This window comes from Mobula hypostoma, chromosome 19 (assembly GCF_963921235.1).
Source record: "Mobula hypostoma chromosome 19, sMobHyp1.1, whole genome shotgun sequence".
NCBI lineage: Eukaryota > Metazoa > Chordata > Chondrichthyes > Myliobatiformes > Myliobatidae > Mobula > Mobula hypostoma.
This window is the reverse complement of record NC_086115.1, coordinates 25,499,759-25,513,008: the sequence shown is the minus strand read 5'-3', so window position 1 is coordinate 25,513,008 and position 13,250 is coordinate 25,499,759. Positions and strand designations below refer to the sequence as shown.

At 42.3% G+C, this 13,250-nt stretch overlaps 1 protein-coding gene across 3 annotated transcripts in view; it reads left to right on the top strand.

Annotated features, from left to right (window-relative positions):
• arid5b (AT-rich interaction domain 5B) overlaps positions 1 to 13,250 on the top strand; it is a 146,999-nt gene that overhangs the window by 108,993 nt on the left and 24,756 nt on the right. For all 3 annotated transcript variants that reach the window (XM_063071560.1, XM_063071559.1, XM_063071561.1), the window contains one exon: positions 580 to 677. In XM_063071560.1, coding sequence (XP_062927630.1) covers positions 580 to 677 — 98 coding nt within the window. The remainder of the gene's footprint in view (positions 1 to 579; positions 678 to 13,250) is intronic.

The following is a 13,250-nucleotide window of genomic DNA, read 5'->3' as shown; positions in this document are numbered from 1 at the left end:
CTGAGAAAGAAGTTGTTCCATCAGAATAAACTTCAGATTTAAAATTTCTGGTATGCGTCCATCTCAGTACCTTGTTTCCAGAATTTTTGGACTGCCCTGACCAAAAGAGGAATACTGTTGGCTGAGGAATAGGAAATGGCTTGTGATGAGCAGGATTTAGCTCTCTCTACAATATCCAGCAGGGCTCTATTCCAGATCAGCACATTTGGAGACTGTTAAGGTGCCATTGTAACCTATTGTGGGGTTCACCTGGTGAGAGAGGATTATTATAGACATGCAGAAAAGATGAAGGCCTTCCAGTCCGTTGAATCCACAGCGACCAACAAATGTGCATCTGATTTCGTCCAACATTAATTCTACTTCATTCTCCCTACATTCCCAACAACTCTTCCCAGTTTTTACTGTTTATCCCGTTGGTTTCTCATTGAGCTAAAGTTCTACCTCAGGGGCTGCTGGGTAAATTCCGTTTAAACAGGGCGTGTTATATGGAGATAGTTCACATGTCAGGTTATACAACCTCTCGTAGGGAGGCAACAGTCAGGCGTCATCTAACACTGGCTCTTACTGTGATTATGGCAGATAACAGCACGTCGACAATGGAAGCAGATCTATGACGAACTAGGAGGTAATCCAGGCAGCACAAGTGCAGCGACGTGTACTCGCAGACACTACGAGAGGTAAGAGTTCGCCTGTCAGAACCAGCCCTTATGAACTTTTAAAAACAAATCCAAGTCTGATTCTTGACAAGACAACAGCTCACCATATGGTAAAGCGTGATTTATCATGAAATTGCTGATTGGAAAATTTCACACTAGTAGCTGTTATTGTCTTGGTTATAAAAACTGCTCAACGTTTATCTGCATTGGATAAAGTGGAAGTGAAAATGGGATAGTGGATTGATCAGATATCTACCTTGCGGGGTCCTTCAGTCCTGTGTTGTATATCAGTATCTGACCTGTTAATCCCAGGGAATTTCAACAGTAATCGATTCATAGTGCTGGTTACTTTGGCCAATTAGCCTGCAGCTCTAGTTAACTCCTGGTCATTGATCAACAGCATGAGTTGTATTGGAGTGAGTTATGTTGAAGTTATTTTAGTGAGGAATAGGCCCTTCTGGCCCTTCGAGCTGTGCTGCCCAGCAATCCCCCAGTTTAACGCCAGCCTGAGCACGGGACAATTTACAGTGACCAGTTAACCGACCAACCAGTAGGTCTTTGGACTGTGGGAGGAAACCCATGTGAAGTTATATTGGGTCAACTGATCTGGAGGACCAGTTTTGTCATTTTGAGAGCCGCAAATACGGGGATGTACCTCTAAACCAAGAGGCCAGCCATGTAAAACTGAGGTATGAGGGCGATAGGAAACTGGCAGAGAAGATCATTTGAGAAGAGCATGTTGAATGATGGAGGCCTGATGGCTTGTAGACACCTTGTAGTAATCGAGGTGATTAATTCAGACCCCGGTATAGTGCCAGACTAGTTAATCCCAGGCAATTGATCCATCGTGGTGGTTAACCCCTGGTACTGGTTAATGCTGCGAATGAACTGCTGGGTTGATTAATAGCAGACCACAGATTGACAGTGTTAGTTAATCCCTTTGATTGATCTGTAGAGCTGGTTGATGATGTATAATACTAGTTAATCTTGGTTGAGCAATTCACAGCATTGATTGATTCTGAGTGTCAATCTATACCTAGTTAATCACCGATGATTAACCCATTGCTTAGGTTCACGCACAATAGTGTATCCAGAATTCATATTGAAATTTATTTCCATTTTCTTCCTATAAGACCCTTATGTAACATGAATATTCTGAGTTCATCATCAGTTATCAAATTCACATTAGCTATTTTTCTGATTGTATAAAACAAGATTTAATTATTGTTTTTCCTTCCGGTCAGCTGCAGCAATGTCGATGAGAATTAAAAAACAAGCAGCTCCCAGCTGATACTGATAGAGTGGCCTGATTTAGAGGTTTTTTTTTCCCTCAGGAAAGCAATGACTAAATATGTTTACACTGCCGATTCAAGCTTTGCTACAACACTTTAAGATGATTAAGTGGGGCAGTGTGCTGTCAGGATGAATTGTGCTCCATTTCGGAACATGCTCAGAGCACAGTGTTTATTTTCACGTGGATTATTTTGTATTCATTGCGGAGTAAATTCATTTGATTTTTTTTTTCCTTGTGATGTAGTCTCATGCTGGATGGAAGCTTTTATTTTGAGCAAAGCAGAAAACAATTTAATGCTGATGATTTCACTAATGTCCCTCGGGCTTTAACTGGTCTAAGCCTGCATCTACTTTGTTTTCATTCAAATCAACTCAGATGCTTTGTAAGCAAATGTCTTAGTCAGCTTTAATTCATTCAGTAACTATCCATCACTGTCAGAATTTAATACAAATTACCAGCTACTAGGCTAAGGCTCTTTGCTGTTCTAAATTTAATTAGTTGGATTATTGATGATTAACTGTTAAATCAGCATAGATATGATTCTCTCTGTGAGTTTCTGCTAAGAGTGTATTTAAAGTTAATTTTATTCGGGCCTATAATTAGATTAGAAACATGAATCTGTTTTTGAGTTAATTTAAAAGACAATTGGTATCTGCAAACTATTCAAGGGATCTGTTATCGGCAATTAGACTCTTATTAGTTTTGCAGCCTTATTTTAAAATATTAAAACCTTTGGAGTGCGAGGATAATCTCTCAAAATTACGAATAGGATACTTCTCCCTGCACAGCTAGAGGTTGCCATATTTCTATTGAGTACATTGTTTGTAATGACCCACAATCTAAACAATACAAGAAGACTGGTTTTCAATATACTGCCCGTGCAAAATGATTTGCAGTGTATTGCAGAATTGACTCATAGTAAAATGGAGCCTACCTCAAGAGACTAAGATGACCTTTATCAATATGCAATTTGAAATGTTATAGTAAAGCACACATGTACTCTAGTAATATATGAAAGGAAGTTTAAAATATATATAGAAGAATGTGGGCCACCCTGTCAAACTGCCTGTTTGTAAGCTGTCACTTTTTCAAGGCCAGTTAAAGATGGATAATAAGTGCACCTTGCCAGCCAGCCAGTAGATACTTGGAAATAATTCAAGCCTAACAAAGCCAGGAAAGGAAAGCTGGTTAACAATAGAGGGTTAGTTAGATTGATTTGTCTCATCACTTTTCCATGTTAATGTATTAAATGAAAGAATGGGGCACACTAATTACTTTTCTCCCCCAAAAGAAAGGTCATACTGGCATACTTGAGGCTAGGTGGTGTCAGTTATTGAGCTACATGGTACCTCATGAGAATCCAGGTGGGACCACAACTATTTACAGTATTTCTGAACAGCTTTGTTTGTCTATGCAAGGATTGTGAAGCAAAGATCGAAGGTATTGGTTGCAGTATTAAATAATTAAGAAAAAAATGTTCATTAATATACCTGTACGATCTGAGTTGGCCAGACTATGGAAACTGTGGGGTTAGGAGTTTGGACTTAAAATAATAAACATTGTATTTTAAGACCATAAGACATAGCAGAATTAGACCATTTGGCCCTACAAGCATGCTCCACCATTTGATCATTGCTGATGTATTTTCCCTCTCAACTCCATTCTCCTTATCTGTGTTCCAGAGGGACAACCTTCTACTCCGAGGCTGTGTCCTCTGGTCCTAGAATCCCCTCTATATGGGAAACATCCTCTGCACATCCACTGTATTTAGCCCTTTCAGTATTTGGTAGGTTTCAATGAGATTTCCTCTTATTCATCTAAACTCTGGCAATTACAGGCCCAGAGCCATCAAGTGCTCCTCGTATGTTAACCTTTTCATCCCTGGGATAACTCTCATAAACCTCCTCTGGACCCTCACCAATGCCAGCACACCCTTTCTTAGATATTGAACTCAGAATTGCATCCAATACTCCAAATATGTTCTGACTGATGCCTTGTATGCAGAGATTTTATATTCTTGCTTTATATTCTAGTCCTCTTGAAAAGAATGTAAACATTGCATATGCCTTCCTACTCTCAACTCAATCTGCAAGTTAACCTGCTCTAGGACTCCCACGTCTCCTTGCACCTCCAAATTTTGACTGTGCTCCCCATTTAGAAATTGGTCTGCATCTTTTATTCCTTGGTACTAAAATCCATAACCATACACTTCCCTATTTGCCATTTCTTTTCCCATTCTCCTAACTTGTCCAAGTCCTTCTGCAGACTCCCTCCTTCCTCATCACTACCTGCCCTTCCACCTATATTTGTATCATCCGCAAACTTGGTTACAAAGCCATCATTTATGTCATCCAGATCATTAACATATAACGCAATAAAATAGTGGACATAACAAAGACCCCTGTAGAACAGCATTAGTCACTGACAGCCAACCAGAAAAGGGCCCCTTTACTCCCACCCTTTGCCTCTTGTCAGTCAAACATTCTTCTATCTATGCTAGGTCTTTCTTGTAACATCATGGGCTCTTATCTTGTTAAGCAGCCTCCTGTATGGCACCTTGTCAAAGGCCTTCTGAAAATCCAAGTAAATGACATCCACTGACTCTATTGCTTTTTTAGTTGCCTTTTTGGTTTTTAAAAGCTTCCTGATCCTCTAGCTTCCCACTAGTTTTGCTATACTTTATATTCTCTCTTCAGCTTTAAAATTGTCTTTGATTTCCCTTGTCGGCCACAGTTGCCTCATCCGCCCTTTTTGAATGCTGCTGCTGCTTTGGGATCCCACATCTCTGAATTGCTCTCAAAAACTCCAGCCATTACTGTTCTTCCATCATCCCTGCTAGTGTTTTTTTTTGATCAACCATGGCCAGCTCCTCTCTCATTCCTCTGTAGTTCCCTACACCCGACTGTAATACTGATACATCTGACTAGATTTCACCCTGCAATTTGAAATGGAGAAACTAATCATATTATGATCATAGCCTCCTAAGGTTCCTTTACCTTAAGCTCTCTTATCAAATTTGGTTCATTACACTATACTCAGTCCAGAATTGCATTTTCCCTAGTGGGGTCGACCACGAACTGCTTTAAAAAATCGATCTTGTAGGCATTCTACAAATTCCTTCTTTTGGGATCCAGCACCAACCTGAATTATCCTAGTCTACTGCATATTGAAATACCTAACAACTATCACAACATCGCCCTTTTTACATGCCTTTTCTATCTCCCAATGTAATTTGTATCCCACATCCTGGCTACTATTTCAGAGGTCTGTATATAACTCTCAAATCCTTGCAGTTTCTTAACTGTACCAGCAAGGATTCTACATCTTCTGATCCGATGTCACCTCGTTCCGAGGACTTGATTGCATTTTTTTTTATCAACAAAGCCACCCACACCTTGTGTCCACCTGCCCATCCTTTTGATATGATGTGTATAATTGGATGTTAAGCACCCATCTGTGATCATTTTTCAACCCCAACTCAGTGATGCCCACAGCGTCATACCTGCCAATCACTAACTGTTCTTCAAGATCATCTGCCTTATTTAGTATACTGTGTGTATGTAAATATAACCCTCAGTTCTGTGCTCACCACGCTTAGGCAACGTGGAGACAAAATTAAAAAGGACACCTCTAAAGGAAGCAACATACATCAAAGTTGCTGGTGAACGCAGCAGGCCAAGCAGCATCTATAGGAAGAGGTGCAGTCGACGTTTCAGGCCGAGACCCTTTACCCTGTCTCTTGCAAAAACGCCATCCCCTTCTCGCAATTCCTCCGTCTCCGCCGCATCTGCTCTCAGGATGAGGCTTTTCATTCTAGGACGAGGGAGATGTCTTCATTTTTTAAAGAAAGGGGCTTCCCTTCCTCCACTATCAACTCTGCTCTTAAACGCATCTCCTCCATTTCACGTACATCTGCTCTCACTCCATCCTCCCACCACCCCACTAGGAATAGGGTTCCCCTGGTCCTCACCTACCACCCCACCAGCCTCCGGGTCCAACATATTATTCTCCGTAACTTCCGCCACCTCCAACGGGATCCCACCACTAAGCACATCTTTCCCTCCCCCCCTCTCTCTGCATTCCGCAGGAATCGCTCCCTACACAACTCCCTTGTCCATTCGTCCCCCCCATCCCTCCCCACTGATCTCCCACCTGGCACTTATCCGTGTAAGCGGAACAAGTGCTACACATGCCCTTACACTTCCTCCCTTACCACCATTCAGGGCCCCAAACAGTCCTTCCAGGTGAGGCATCACTTCACCTGTGAGTCGACTGGGGTGATATACTGCGTCCGGTGCTCCCGATGTGGCCTTTTATATATTGGTGAGACCCGACGCAGACTGGGAGGCCGCTTTGCTGAACATCTACGCTCTGTCCGCCAGAGAAAGCAGGATCTCCCCGTGGCCACACATTTTAATTCCACATCCCATTCCCATTCTGACATGTCTATCCACGGCCTCCTCTACTGTAAAGATGAAGCCACACTCAGGTTGGAGGAACAACACCTTATATTCTGTCTGGGTAGCCTCCAACCTGATGGCATGAACATTGACTTCTCTAACTTCCGCTAGGCCCCACCTCCCCCTCGTACCCCAGCTGTTACTCATTTTTATGCACACATTCTTTCTCTCACTCTCCTTTTTCTCCCTCTGTCCCTCTGAATATACCTCTTGCCCATCCTCTGGGTCACCCCACCCCCGTCTTTCTTCCCGGACCTCCTGTCCCATGATCCTCTCGTATCCCCTTTTGCCTATCACCTGTCCAGCTCTCGGCTCTATCCCTCCCCCTCCTGTCTTCTCCTATCATTTTGCATCTCCCCCTCCCCCTCCAGCTTTAAAATCCCTTACTCACTCTTCCTTCAGTTAGTCCTGACGAAGGGTCTCGGCCTGAAACGTGGACTGCGCCTCTTCCTATAGATGCTGCTTGGCCTGCTGCGTTCACCAGCAACTTTGATGTATGTTGCTTGAATTTCCAGCATCTGCAGAATTCCTGTTGTTTACCTCTAAAGGAAGTTACAGATCTGGAGAAGGTCAGGGATGTGCAAGCACTGGAAAACAAGGAACACACATCAAAGTTGCTGGTGAACCCAGCAGGCCAGGCAGCATCTCTAGGAAGAGGTAAAGTCGACATTTCGGGCCGAGACCCTTCGTCAGGCCTCCTCGTGTTTGAAAACAAGGATGAGAATTTTGAAGATTGGGCTTTGGTTAACCAGGTGACTGAAGTTCAACGAGCACAGGGGTGATGAGTAAACAGAACTTGATGCTTGTTTGTATTTATAAATTAGTGTGGCATTGACTTGTCTAGACAAAGGTAGCCTGGCAAGTAACGTATTGACATAAGATGGGTGTAAATGAGCAAAGATGTGAATGAGAATTTCAGCTTGAGGTGAGCTGACGATAGGTGAGCAACACACACAGAACGCTGGTGGAACGCAGCAGGACAAAGGGTCTCGGCCCGAAACATAGACTGTACCTCTTCCTATAGGTGCTGCCTGACCTGCTGTGTTCACCAGCATTTTGTGTGTGTTGCTTGAATTTCCAGCATCTGCAGATTTCTTCGTGTTTGCGTGAAGATAGGTGAAGTGGGACAAACTAGCATATGGCTCAAGATGGAGCTGGGAAACACGAGCTGACGTCAAACATAACACCATCGTGATGAACATTCAGTGAAAAGCTAAATCCTTCAGATGTTGGAAGTCTGAGGTCGAATCTGAAAAATGCTGGAAATAGGTCAGGCAGCATTTAGAATGTAGACCTCTATAGCATAATACAGGCCCTTCAGCCCGTGATGTGTGCCAACCTTTTAACCTACTCTAAGATCAATTTAACTCTTCCCTCCTACATTCCTACATAGCCATCTATTTTTCTATCTTCCGTGTGCCTATCTAAGACTTTCTTAAATGTCACTGATGTGACAAAGGCGGGAGGAGAAGATGGCACAACGCAGCGCGTGCAGCTCTCCAGTGAAGTGATATCATATTTGTAAGTAGGATGCCATGCACAATTCTGATTTGATGGAGACAGATGTGAGAAGCAGAGGAACATCTGGAGAAATTTCTGAAAAGCCCAGTTCGCTGCCACTGCTACTGTGCGATGGAGAATCTCTGGAGGGAAGGCCCCAAGATCCCCGGCTTTGCCTGCTGCTGGCAACCGAGGCTGGGGTTGAAGCGTTTGGCAGAGATGGTGCTCAGTACTTGGTGTCGGAGGGCTGATCAGAGCTCGAAGTTTTCGGACGACTCAAAGTCGGACTGTGGTTGGGCATGGCAGGGAGAGTTTACTTCCTTCTCCAGTCTGCATGAGATGTGGGACTTTCGAGAGACTTTGAAATTTTTTACTGTGCTATAGCCTGTTCTTCATCAAGTTATGGTATTGTTGCACTGTAGTAACTATATGTTATAATTATGTGGTTTTTGTTAGTTTTTCGGTCTTGGTCTGTCCTGTGTTTCCGTGATAACACACCGGAGGAATATTGTATCATTTCTTAATGCATGCATTACTAAATGACAATAAAAGAGGACTGCGTGTCCTCATAATCTAATCTAATCTAATGTATCTGCCTCTACCACCACCCCTGGTCATGTGTTCTACACACCTACCACTGTCTGTGTTTTTTTAAAAAAAGAATACTATGATATCCTTCCTATATTTTATGGAAAGAGAAACCAAATGAATGTTCCAGTTGTTGCCCAGAGTTTTCTGTTCTTGTATCTGAACAATCGGGTTTAGTTACAGACAGCTGCTAGGAAGAGGGTTAGAGACAAGAGTCAGTAATGCAGACCTAAGATACTGGCTTCAGTGTTCCCTGTATCTGTGGGAAAAATTCTATTGAGCAGGGACGCTTGTCATTTTTAGGAAGCGGAATGAACAAATGAAAAATGTTAGGGAGGACTGAGTATTGTGTTTTCAGATGTGTTAAATCTGAAGTTGTTCAGGGAGTGCAGCACCTCTGGCGAAGGGGTTCGTCTTGTCCATTCTGGGGCAGCCTCACTCACCTTTGCTCCCCACCGGATGCTCAGCTCTCACCTGCGGGTCCAAGTAGCTGTCTGCATGCGACAGCAGCCACACCCTGCTACACCGCTTTGACAGGCGGGCTGAACCAGATGAGGATAGCAGGCGGGCCTCGTACCCCAGTGAGATAGGGACATGCCTGTCCAAGCAGGAGTCAGCTCCTCCAAACTGGGTTGATGAGATGCAACGGTCAGGAAGGAAGTTCTGCAATGCTTCTTGGAGAGCGAAGGGTATGACAGGGTATAGAAGAAGTCATGATCATTCAGGAAACCAAGACCCCAGTTGTGACGATTACTCATGCCACCGGACCAAGACTTCCAAGGTCGAGAGAGTGGAGCTGCCCCAGTGCATCAGCTTTTGCACTTTAGAAACTTTCCCACACAAGTCCCCTGCCATTGTTGGATGCGATGGACAACCAATGTATTTTTGTTAACTATGGGTATTGGGGGGGATGTGGGGTGAAAGCAATTTGATGGATATTATGGCATTGTAGTGGTTATGGTGCCAGTGATCACTGATCTGGGTTTGATTCTCACCACTGCCTGTAAGGCGTTTGTACGTTCTCCCGGTGACCGTGTGGGTTACCTCCTCCCACATTCTAATGTACAGTTAGGGTTACCAAGTTGTGGGCATGCTATGTTAGCACTGTAACCATGGTGCCACCTGATATGATTTGATGAAATGACACATTTTTCTGTATGCTTTGACTTTTCTGTTTAGTTGCCATACTCGTGACAAATAATGTTTATCTTTAATCTTTAGTCACAGATCAGCTAGGACCTCACTAAAAATTGGAATAAGTTTGAGGGCCTAACTTGCCTACCCTAGTCCTTGTGCTCCTAAAACAAGAGACTAAAGAAGACTTGATCACTGAGCAAATTCCGAGCTATACCCTCATACGTGTTAATTCACACCTTGTGTGTGGATTAATTTCCATTGTAGACAGATGGAAAGTATTGAGTAACACAAAAATGCTGGTGGAACTCTGCAGGTCAGGCAGTATCTCTGGAGATGCTGCATTCAGACTTGAAACGTTGAGAAAATAATATTCAAACACTATGGACTATATTGTTTGAAGCAGCAATTTAAACACCTGTGTTGTAAAGTTGAAGATATTTTGATGAATATACAACCTAGTTTCTTTGGCCATGTTGCAGGCAGACCCAAGGACTACAACTAAGTCCCGATAAAGGGCTGTGGCCTGAAATGTCGGCTGCTTCTTCCTCTCCACAGCTGATATGTAACCTGCTGGGCTCTGCTGGCATCTTCTGTGCGCGAGCTCTGGATTTTCAACATCTACAGAATCTTGTTCATTGAGTTTTTTTTGGATAAGATCCTACCTATATTGTGTAGCGGCACTTCCTTTTTGAATTAAATTTAGAAGATGATGAGTTGAAGACTTGCTCGAGAAATTAATTACATTCTCTGTGTTGACATTCCAGCCTAGCACCAAGCCGGTGATCATGTGTGGAGATGCCTCTTTTTGTGTGGAATCTTCCTTTTGCGAAGAAAAGATTGCATGAGCTTATTCAAAATACAGGACAAACTTTTTCTCATAACCCAGCCGTAACTTAAAAATCATAATGTCGTTTAACATATAGCTATTTATTGGAACACAAGTAAAAGTTGCTGGTGAACGCAGCAGGCCAGGCAGCATCTCTAGGAAGAGGTACAGTCGACGTTTCGGGCCGAGACTCTTCGTCAGGACTCGTTCACCTGCAACTTTGATATGTGTTGCTTGAAATTCCAGCATCTGCAGATTTCTTCGTGTTTGCTATTTATTGGACCTTGTTATGAAGAAATTGGCACTGCCTTTCACTGCATTACAGCAATAACCTTGTTTCAAATACATTCCAACAGCAGTGAAAGGCTTTGGGACTTGCTGAGTTTATAAATTTTAATTCTTAAGTGATTTATTGAATAATTTCTCCAAGAAAATATATTTTTTTAAACTGCTGAATTGGAAAAGTTGACAAAGGGTTAACAAATAACAGCAAGTAAATTACTCATTGTCATCTGCTCGATTTTTTTACACATTAGATGGTAACTGGCAAAATGCCAGCTACATCTAGTAAAATATTTTGTTGGATTTCAGTCCAGACCTGCAGTGAAAGATCTAACAAGAAATTAATTTGAATTGCTGACTACAACAGTTATGCTATTTTGTAGGAACTGAATTCAAAATGATGAACACAAGTTGCTTCAATAAACAGTTCCTCAGACTAATTTAAAACAGAACATTGCATTCCTCCCAGCTCTGCTCGTATTACAGTAACCATAGCTCTGTGAGGAATGAGTCAAAAATGTACCACAGAAAAATCTCTTAAGTTTACTTATTGTCAAAGTACCAACTCTTTTTTTTGAAGCAACTCAAAAAATCGGGTGGTGTGTGTCGTTTATTCTCGTAGGCTTTTGCATGTCTGTAGTTATGGGAGGATTGGGCTGAGTTTGCATTATGTAGCGTACAAGGATGAAGAGTTTTTTTTTGGAAAGTTTCCTGCGATTCTTGTTTACTGAAAAGTTGATAACTTCACTAATCATGCTGTAGATCAAAAGGCAGGTGTTGAGTGTCCAATGTCCAGGTAGGTTTAACAGTCGTCAAATTCGTACAGCAGAAAGGTAGTGCGATATTCTAATCTTGACTTTTTTTTCCCTAACTGATGTAAGATTTTTTTTTGAGCTCAGCATTTGTCCTTGTGAATTGGATAAATCCTGGACCTGTTCCACTACACTCTATTTTGATGGTGTGTGCTATATTTCTATTAAAGTGTGAAACTCTTGTGTATTGTTATTCAGACCAAGTCCTTGAGTGCATTCTAAACTCTGCTTAGTAATTTATGACTTCGTTCCATCATAGTTGTAGTCATCACACCTAAGGCCAAACTTATTTTGTAGATTCATGGATTGTTTATAAAGCAGGGATCAAGTAGCAAAATATATTATAGATTTGAGCTATTGTGCATTTCTACCAAAGGACATCTCTTTAGAACAAAGAAGAGAAAAAACTTTTTTCGTTACAATATGGTGAATCTGTGGAATTCATTGTCACGGATGGCTGTGGCAGCCAAGACATAGGGTATATTCAAAGTGGAGGTTGATAAGTTCTTGATTAATCAGGGTATCAAAGGTTATGGGGAGAAGGCAGGAGAATGGGGTTGAGAAGGATAATAAATTAGCCATGCTGGAATAGCAGGACAGATTTGATGGGCTGAATGGCCTACTTCTGCTCCTATGTCATTTTTGTACCTGCACTTATTGAAGAGATGGATCAGTTTTCCCCAATCCAAGAATACTTAAAAACGGGGAACGTTACGCAGTTCATTCTTTTGGGAATTCCTGTCAGTAATACATATTTTATCATGTGGTATTTTCCTGCTATTTTTCAATTTTATTGCAAATTTACGAAACTATTTTTGATTAGGTGGAGCAGAAAGACAATTGTGATTCAAATGTGATTGCTCCAGATGAAAGTTACACATGAGTTTAAAGTGGCAAATGCAGTTTTGTCTAGGTTGATAGAATCAGGTCACGATGACTAAAAGCTGCAGGTAATAGATTCAAATGGTATATTGATATGTTTCTATTGGGCTACGTTAAAAAAATCTCCCTCAATCAATGGGAAGAGGCGCAGTCGACGTTTCAGGCCGAGACCCTTCTCGGCCTGAAACGTCGACTGCGCCTCTTCCTATAGATGCTGCTTGGCCTGCTGCGTTCACCAGCAAATTTGATGTGTGTTGCTTGAATTTCCAGCATCTGCAGAATTCCTGTTGTCTCCCTCAATCAATGTTTTTCTTCTTCAGCCTGAGTATAGCGTTGAAGTCTGGTGTGTTTAGTTTGAGCTCACAGCACGTTGCTGGCAGAGCTGGCATTTATTGCACATCCCTGCTCGCTCTGGAGGCAGTAGGGGGACTCCTTGGTTTTATGGAAGTCTTTGTGGTGAGGGTTGTCCCGTTGCTGTTGAAGAACACGCTGAGTTACTCATTTTCCTCGAGTTCAGGATCTTGCACTCGTGCTTTCCAGCAAACATTTGCTTGTCAACTAGAATTATTTGAAAGCGTCGCAGTGTCCAAAATAGAAAGCCATATTCAGATTTCCACTTTGCTCCCTTGTGTGTCACAGTGGACCTTTTTTCTCTGTTTTATGTGCTCTGTTTTCCCTAACTTATGTGGTATTTTGAGCCAAACCATGATTTCAGAAAGAATATGGAAGAAAACAGGCATTTTTCCTGGGAATAGGAGCATTATTCGATGCTGTCCTGTGGGGTCAGTTATGCGTACAGCAAGTGGTTGGGAG